Source organism: Chenopodium album, chromosome 8, assembly GCF_948465745.1.
Source record: "Chenopodium album chromosome 8, dcCheAlbu1.1, whole genome shotgun sequence".
Classification (NCBI taxonomy): Eukaryota; Viridiplantae; Streptophyta; class Magnoliopsida; order Caryophyllales; family Amaranthaceae; genus Chenopodium; species Chenopodium album.
Genome location: NC_137841.1, coordinates 39496644 through 39506397, shown reverse-complemented (window position 1 = coordinate 39506397; position 9754 = coordinate 39496644). Strand labels below are relative to the sequence as shown.

The window sequence follows — 9754 nt, the reverse complement described above, 5'->3', positions numbered from 1 at the left end:
AATATATGTTAAAGAACATAAATATAAAAGAACATATTATCAAGCAGATATAGGTATGTTCTTTGTCAAACACGGTATGTTATTTGTTCAAGCAAATTATATTATATCCACTGTTTTTTAATTATCAAGTGCAACCTGGTGTACTATCCTATTTTCAAATACTACCTTCGCTTCACATTACTCGCAACAATTTTCTTTTTTGGCCGCTTCACATTACTCGCAACAACTTACTTTCTTTCCTTTTTTTAGTAACTTTTTCCCTACATGTTTACTTTCTTTTGGCTCGGCCTCCGCAAACATGTACTTTGTTTTGCGAGTAATGTGAAGCGGAGGTAGTATAAGAATACAATTGGATATAAAAAGAAATTAGTTAAGATCAACGGGGGAGCATTAAATTAAAAAAAAAAAATTAAAAAAAAAATAAAAAGCGTTGCACCTCATCCACCACTCGTTGCCAGTTTGCCACTGCCACTTCCCTTCGAAAAACACCGGGTTTAAATGGCGATGTAAAATCTACTTCACAAATCGACACTGTTAAACAACAATGGCGATGCTCGGATTAGCAACAACAACAGCAACAACGTCAACAACAGCAACGATGTATCCGAAGCCAAATTCAGTAGTAAAATGCAACACAACAGCATCATGTCAGACCAAATTCATCATTTCAAAAGTCGGAAACCACAAGCAGAAACTACATATGGGAAATTTCGATCACTTGTTTGGAGTTGTGAAAAAGGATTGGGAATTCTTGAAGAAAGGCGTTGATAAAAGTGTTAAATGGGCAAATGAGCATTTACATGTTCCCAAAATTGCTAAGAAAGTTGATGATGTTATTTGGCTTCGTAATTTGGAAAACCCTAATTCTCCTCCGTTTCAGCCTCCTTTTTGGCCTCAACCTTCTTATCCAGGTATTTTCTCTGTCTTTCTTCTATTGCTTTACAAATTTAATGCTATTTATGATTTTTTATTGGATGAATTAAAATCATGTGTCAAGTGAATTGTGCTACCTCCTTTGATTTTAACATTTGGATTATTCATGTACTCTTTATGGCGAACTTTAAATAGAGAAATTTTGGTTTGAGCAATAAAGCGTGAAAAAGCAGGTGGGTCTAAGAAAAATAGACAATTTTTATAATCAGGGGCAAGAGCATTGATTTTCTTTCCAAATTACATACGTTTCATTCTCTTTACCATTGTTATTTCATTCTCTTTACCATTGTTTATGACCGGTTCCAAATGGGCCGTTAATGAAGAAATTTTGGGGAGTGAATGAAGAAATTATGGGGAGTGAAAAAGTAGGGGTGTAAGAAAAAGGTAGATAAAGTCGGGGAAGATTAGGGGAAAGATGCAGTAAAATAACTTTTACGAACAGTGTAAAATGGAAAGTGTTTAGATTATTTATGAATGAAGGTAATCTTAAGCATAACAATTAATATCGCTTCATTGCATGTTTTGTATCGTTTCATTCCAGTTTTTTAATGAAAATGTAATGAAGTAATTTTTGTCGTGTAATTATGGATGGCTGTGCTACCTTAATTGCTTAGAGGGTTTCCAATTCGGTTGGCTCATTATTTTATATATAAGTAGTATCATATAATTGCAAGTTTTACTAATCATTTGTGATGTATAAATACAAATTGAAAATTATATAACATGCTAATTAGTTGAATTTGTGATTGCTTGAATAAGAGTAATCAATGAGTTTGGCAATGTATGAGATGTTTATCCGTAATCAAGTAGTAGGCAAGTAAAAGAGAGAATGGTATTATTGGTGGAGAACTAGGGTGGGAGTGTGGTTAGTTGTTCCAAATTTATGGTTGTACGTGTTGCTTTAATGAGGTGGTCCAGCTTGTTGATAATTCTTGCAATGCGCTAATGCAATATTAATTACGATTTTACGAGTCTATATGCTCATGCTTCGATTTAAGTTATGCTTAGGCCCTATTCATTTGAGCTACTGTACTCTATACTATGCCAGTTCTTGCCTCCTACTCTACTAATCCCTACTCATCCAGAAGCTCAAAAGAATAGGGCCTTAATGTTAAATTCCATTTGTAATGTGAAGCACTTGTGTCTTGTAGGCGGGTATGTATATCAAAAGTCACACTTGCCCTAAAGTCTAGTATGTAATGATTCGACTTAGGGGTGGGTATTATGGGTAGTTTAGTATGTTAGTAGTTATCAAATGTAGTATGGGCAATATGGGAAGTCTAGTATTATTACGTTAGTAGTTATTAGCCTTAGTATAAATAAAAAGAGGAGAGAAAGAAGAAGGTGGAAGAATTTTGGAGTGATTCCTTAGGAGAGTTGTGACCTAATGTCACTATTTGAAGCTTTGTAGGCTAAACCTACTACTATCATTTGTAAGAAATTAATGTTGAATCAAATTTCTTTGCTTTCTCCTTGATTGTATTGTTATTAGTGTGAGTAATATCAATCCATTACACTTGGTATCGGTGGACATTTCATCGTTAGAAACAGCAACCCTCTGATCTAAAAAAAAAACGACAGACTTTGAGGAGTCAGTTAAAAGGGTTATGGAGGTAGCCGCCGCTTAGGCAACAGAGGCTATCATGAAGAGTCATGAAGAGGCTATCAACGACTCGCAGCTGGATAGGGAAGGCATATCGGGATCACTAGAGGAGCCTACCATTGTCGTTTCCACTATGTTAGAGAACGCTGCAACTCAAGGGTAGAGAATTGCTCTGTCACACTGGCACGAAGAGTGTGGAAGACCCCACTCATCTTAACGGTCGAGAAGAGAGCAGAGCCATGACGGCTGAAGGACACGGTGGCTTCGAAAACCTAGACAGCGAGTCGGGTTACGGAGTTGGAGCTGTCGCAAGAAAATATAAATCTGGTGGAAGGTAGGAAGATTTCGGAAGTAGTTATACTGGCAGAGGTGGTTTTGATGGTGGACCTGAAGGTTTTGTAGAGGGTGTGTGGCTCGGGTGGTGATTTTGGTGGTGGAACTCGTGAAATTAGGGGTGTTCTGGTTACTGTAAGAGGGAGCGGTGTGGGTGTTTTTTGTGGCGGTTGGTTATGAGGAATTTTCAAGAAGGGCGGTGTTGATTGCAGTGGGTCCGGTGGTGGTCCAGGACGTATGGCCAAAAAGGTGAACATGTTTGTAAGACCACCACTAGCGGTGACCTCAACGTGGACAACGGGGACGGGGTGGCTTTGTGAAAGGAGGGTCTTGTGGGTCAGTGGTGGTCCGGGATATTGGTGTGGGACACGTGAACAAGGGACTGTTGTTGGTCTTAGGAACATGTACTATGAGTTGCAAAGTAAAGGAACGGTGAAGAATGGCGAATTTTCTAACGGGTCTGGTGGTGGTTCCTTGTTCGGAGGTGGCTTGTTCGAAGGTGGGCTAGAGTACTTTGCAGGTGGTGGAATGTAGGGTGGAGAGCTTCACGAGCGGTGGATATTTGGTGGGTTCCAACAAAGGAATTTGACTGAGTCAAGCTTTAGCTCTCAGTGATAGAATATGTTAGAAAGGGTAAATTGGTCTTGGTGAGGAGTGGGGATGTGGGGCATGTGGCAAAATACGGTGACTCACTGATAAAAACATGGAATAACTTTGAAAATATGTTGAATGATGACCAAGGAAGTAGGGCCAGCATCAGCTATTAGAATATGGGGCACGTGCCTAGTTCTTCCTTGGCAAATCCAATTTCATCTCCAAATAATGAATCAAGACCCCAACCAACAATATTCGTTACCAATATTTTCTCTATTTCTCAAGTTATAAATATTCCTTCCTGCATCACCAAAACCCGCAACCCCTACATTTTACAACACAATCTGCAGTTTTTGCCTTGTTTTGGAAGCCTTGAGTGGTGGCCTGATGACCTTGAGTGTTGAGCTATGGACAAGGTGGAAGTTTAGGGGGCCGGTATTGTAATGCTTAGGGAAGGGTATTATGGGTAGTTTAGTATGTTAGTAGTTATCAAATGTAGTATGGGCAATATGGGAAGTCCAGTATTATTAGGTTAGTAGTTGTTAGCCTTTGTATAAATAGAGAGAGGAGGGAAAGAAGAAGGTAGGCAGAATTCCTTAGGAGAGTTGTGACCTAAAGTCACTATTTGGAGCTTTTTAGGCTAAACCTACTACTATCATTTGTAAGAAACCATTAATATGTTGAATCAAATTTCTGAGCTTTCTCCTTGATTGTACTGTTATTAGCGTGAGTAATATCAGTCCATTACAGAGGAAATCTCAATGAACTCTGATTACAAGCGGCAGCCCCTATGTGATATTATAGATTCTGTAAGGATAAGTCCTGAACTCCTAGTCATCAAATAAATAACATAGACTAGATTTAGACCAAGTCAACATACTTATTTCACATACTAAGGACTCTAGTTAAGATAGGAACTCAACAGCAACCTAAATTATTTTATTACTCCTAAACTCACTAGATTTACACGCCCAAGTAGAAGTGGTTCTCGGTTCTTATTATATGCTATGGTATTTTACTGCATCCTTTACTGACTAAATCTAGGACTTTGTGAGACAGAAAGTTTACTGCATTCTTTACTGCATCATTACTGATTGCTACCATTTTACATGAGACAGAAACTTAATGTGCAAAATTGCAGATGATTTAATGTTTAATATGCTATATTCTCTGATTTCTGTCTTCCCTTATATCTATTCAGTTTTCGGATTTAGTGCGTGGTTTACTTATTTTTGGACTATTTGGTGGATTCTATACATAACTTCAAAATACATTTTCATCTGGCAGCACTCTCAGGGATGGATTTGTTGATGGCTGATATCGAAGCTTTGGCAGCATATGGTAGTTACTTTTACCGTATGACAAAGGTTTGGCAAAGCCCACTGCCTGAGGTCTATGATGCTGAAGTAGTTTCTGACTATTTTAATTGTAGGCCTCATGTTGTTGCCCTTAGACTTATAGAGGTATTGATGTAATTTATTTATGCAGATGATCTTGATGGCATATTTGGATCCTGTCTGAGTATAATATTGTTTTTCTTAAAATATTGCATAAGTTGCATGCCTAAATATGATGTGTGTATTTGGGGGTGGGGGTGTGTGCATTGCATTTTCTTTTATAGTTCTATCTATAGCTCTGCACATCTTTGGATGCTTGTGGTTCACATTTGTATCCATTTTATTAATGACATATTCCTAAGGTAGATTAATATGTTGTAATAATAAAATTGACAAATGTTATTTAATTAAGTTCTTTGTTAAATAATAAGTATTGGCTGTTCGTTTTCATGCTTTTGAAGGTTTTTGCTGCATTCTCTTCTGCTGTAATTAAAATTCGTGCTTCAAGGATCGGAAGGCATGTCTTGAGGACTGATGAGGATGGAATCTACAGCTTGTCACAGTATGATTTTGGAAAGGTTCTTAAAGAAACAATGCTTAATTTGGGTCCCACGTTTATCAAAGGTTAGCAGTAGCTCAGAAACATTTTTTTCTTCTTTGCCTTACTTGCTGTTACATGGCTTTTTGGAAAAAACATATGGACTACTTTTTCTGAACTTGATAGGAGGTTCTGTTTTAATATTATCCCTTTGCTGGATTACACTGATGCAGTAGGACAGTCACTCTCAACAAGGCCAGATATTATTGGTTCTGATATCTCCAAGGTGAGATGCAGGGGTTTTCTTTATGTTTATGTTTTTTTTTTGTTTGTTTATTTCTTGTTTAAATTTTTGTTTTTATAATTCTTTTGTTTTTCTTTTCTTGGCATTGTCATTCATATCAATGCCCTCTCTCTCTCTACTTTTCAAAGCTTCCTTTTTGAATAAGGATTTGAAACCAGCTATCATTTACACAGTGGATTGCTAAATACCGCCAACAAAATTTATTAAACCGCCAACATTTCAAGCAAAGGGACAGCATTACCCTTACTAAAATCTTCCCCATTTCTTTCTCTAACTTTATTCCATGATTTCCATCCACCACTTCTAAAACAACCACCACCGTTACCACCCATGCCACCATGTCGACCACTACAACCCACAACCACCGCATTAACCACCACCATCTACACCACACTGTCAATAATTACAGTTAATCATAATAATTATCTAATAATAATAAAATTAATTATGATTATTATGTAATAATAATAACAATTAATTAGAATAAGTTAAAAAACTGATGGACCATAATCAACGCTCAAAACCAGTTGACCACCACCGATAACCGGAGGTCAAAACCGATTGACCAGTGCGATCAACCGGTTTCGACCGCCGATTACCGGCGACCGAGATTTAAAAAAAAAAACTTAAATTCAAAACAAGCAGCTAATCGGTAAACTTACCTCCTTCCCCGGATTTCCAGCCATGCCGTCGCCGTCAACGACTCGACACCGACGTGTGTTCACGCCGCCACCTCCTGAACACCGCCGCCGCCTGGTGCGCTGATTGCCTTTGTTGCGGTGGTGGTGGTGGTTGTGTTTGGGGATCTTGGGGGTTGGTTGATAAGAGAGATAAACGAAAGAGGAGAAAGATGGGTTTGGGTTTAGTATTTTAGTAAGGGCAATAATGACATTTGGCTTAAAATGTTGGCGGTTTCGATAATTTTTGTTGGCGGTATTTAACACCCCCTTATACATACTGCATACATATTCACTATCTTAATTTATTCCCCATATTTACTTTTAGATTACTGTTTCAGTTCAACATTCTGAACGATGTATTCACCTAAGTGATGCTAGATAAATGTCATATGCTGGCTGAAATGAGATGAAACACATTGTACCTTTTCTATATATTATGGCAAATATCATGGTCCAATGTGAAATTGCTCCTGAATGTAAAACACTAAAACATATAGGTAGCGTTTTCTTCAACTAAATTTCACTTATCTTATACTTTCTCAGCTCTTTATTAGTCGACACTCTTTTCTTTTTGGCACACAAATTAAGAAGTGGGAAAGAAAGGATGAAGACAACAATTCCCTTACTCATCTCTACTCACCTGCCCTTCTTCATATTCTTGTTAACATAACAACCAGCCACCTCCAAGATGCACCACCACTCCACCTTCATCTACTCAACCAGCATCACTCCTTTTCCTTTACCTCAAACCTTATCTCCTCTCCCCTTTAACACCCAAAAAAAAATTCATCCTCCTAATCAACTTGTACAATTGCCCCATCCTAATTATTTTGTTAAAAACATAAATAAATGAATAATAAAAATCCTATATCTACAGTTAGTTGGTGCTGGAGACAAATTTACTAGTCTTTTAACAAAATCAAAAGAGGAATAACGAGCTTTTGTTCATGGTGAGAGATGATAAATTCCTCGTGGATATCATTTTGTTTTCGTTGAAATGAGATGCAATGTGATCCTCCACTAGAACGATGAAATTGAGTGTGATGGGTGTGCAATGTGAGTCTCTTGTAGATCAACAAAATCAAGATCTTAATAGTTTAAGGTTTTGATACATGGAGGAGAAAGAGGAGCAATAGCTAGCGGTAATATAGTGAAGTGGTACGGTGTAGTGGAGTTAGGAGAGAGAAGGAGGTAACGAGTGTCGAGTGGAGGAAAGGAGAGAAAAAAGAATGTTGGCAGCGAAGGAAAATAGGGTGTGGAGGTGGTGGTGGTTGTGGTCGAAGTGGGGAAGGAGAGATAAAATAGGATTATATAATGGTTTATTGATTGGGTTTAGAGGAGAGAGAGATTAGATATGGGGAAGAGTGAGAATAAGAAAGAAATAAGAGTTGAGTGTAAAATTAACAATTTATTATAAAAATATGCCTATAATAAAAATGTAAAACAAAAGGAAACTTCCTAAAATGGAATATGTGTCAACTAAAAAAGTAGGGACTCTTTAGTCACTGCTATTAGAGCAAGTTTAGCCCCAAGTCTTAAGACTTGGATGTGACATCGTTTTTGGTAGTCCCCATTGAAAATGATGTCATCAAATTATTGTTAAGACTCACTAAAACTTACACAAATTTATCACTTTAGCCCTAAGACTTAAATATTTGACATATTATATGTAGAAAAGTGTAAAAATAAAAAAAAGGGATAATAAAAATAAAAGTGAGGTGGGTGAAGTGGGTCCCAATCTCAAGTCTTAAGTTGAGTCTTGGAATTTCAAGACTCAACTTGAGACTTGCTTGAGATTTTTGAAGAAAAATGGGAAAAGTCTTAAGCATATGTCTTAAGATTCAAATTGATGATGTCACTTCAAGTCTTAACTCTTATCTTATTTTACCTTTTTTGAATTTATCCACCTTTGTCTGTATGATACTTCCTCCATTTCTATTTACTGGACATGTAGCCCTTTGGCACGTTGTTTAAGGAAGAGATTTTTTTTGAAACCGTTTTAAGGAAGAGATTAGTGAAGATTAATATACACTAAATAAAAATAACTAGTACCACAACTATCTACTACAAAAAAATATGCTTAATATAGAAACGTGTCAAACAAAAAGTAACCTTTCAAAAAATAATACTTGTCAACTGAAAAAGAACAGAGAAATATCATCTTATAAGTCCCGAAGGTATTAGCTATTATCTTATTTTTTTTTTATTAAATTTATCCACCTTTATCTTATATTATATTTCCTCCATTTTCATTAACTTGACATTTAGCCCCTTGGCATATAGTTTAAGGAAGAGATTAGAGTTTGTGTGAGTAGTGTAGAATTTCTTATGTTGCGACTATAAAGAAAGGAGGAGGTATTATATTTTCTAATTGGACTGTAATTATATAATTTTATCTTAACTTATCTAAGTTTATTAGACCTTGTCTTCTCTGAATTTCTTAGACTTGTAATAAGTGAAAATGGATTGAGGAGAACAAAACCTTAATTATCAACTTTCCAGGGTGTTGAAAGTTTACCAAAGTGAAGGGATTTCACAAATCTAAATGTCACAACACTGACGTTAGCTTCTTTTATAAAGATATTAACGGGTTTATGTAAAGGAACCAAATTGGAATGTTTTTAGTGATCACCAATGTGGAATACCAAATCTATATGAATCCAATAGTAAATTCATTAATTATGGTTTATGCATATGGGAATTTATCTGCTTTTTCTTTTTCAACTTGTTTTTGTTTTTGTTGTACTTCTCTTCCTAATTTTTTGTTTTGTATAAACTGCCAATGCAGGCGCTATCTGAGCTTCATGATCAAATCCCTCCTTTCCCTAGAGCTATTGCAATGAAAATTATTGAGGATGAATTAGGAGCTCCCGTGGAAAGATTTTTCAGTCATATATCTGATGAACCTGTTGGTGCAGCTTCTTTTGGTCAGGTACATTTCCAGTTTACAATAGGCAAGCTTATTTTAAAAGTTAAAAATCTCATTTGGAGGAGTTAAGTACTAAAATTATTTAGAAGATCACAAGTTGATATTAAAATTGATGCATTGGTTAGTTATATTCATACCGGTTTGATCAAGGTGATGGTTTTAATAGGATTTGTCTTTGCATATTCTTTGAATGTTTTAAACATGGGTATAAAGAATAAAGGATCATAATCCTCTCTCAATACACGTATATTTGCTAAGAAAATTTACCAGAACAATGCATGGTTCCTGCTCTTTTGTGAGACTGCTTTGTGGGATGGACAGTTTCTGCGTTGCTATTATTTTATGTTGATTGAATCTTTGTTCACTTGCTTTTTGGTGCAACAGGTCTACAGAGGAACAACATATGAAGGCTATGCTGTGGCTATCAAAATTCAGCGACCAAATTTACATCATGTAGTTGCCCGAGATATATACATCCTTCGTCTTGGGGTTCGTGCTGACAT

At 36.5% G+C, this 9754-nt stretch overlaps 1 protein-coding gene across 1 annotated transcript in view; it reads left to right on the top strand.

Annotated features, from left to right (window-relative positions):
* Window positions 1–396: 396 nt before the first annotated feature.
* LOC145641827 (uncharacterized) overlaps window positions 397–9754 on the top strand; it is a 32616-nt gene continuing 23258 nt past the window's right edge. The window contains exons 1-6 of the mRNA XM_081692806.1: window positions 397–911; window positions 4751–4926; window positions 5262–5424; window positions 5572–5624; window positions 9111–9254; window positions 9636–9740. Coding sequence (XP_081548932.1) covers window positions 545–911; window positions 4751–4926; window positions 5262–5424; window positions 5572–5624; window positions 9111–9254; window positions 9636–9740 — 1008 coding nt within the window. The 5' untranslated portion in view covers window positions 397–544. The remainder of the gene's footprint in view (window positions 912–4750; window positions 4927–5261; window positions 5425–5571; window positions 5625–9110; window positions 9255–9635; window positions 9741–9754) is intronic.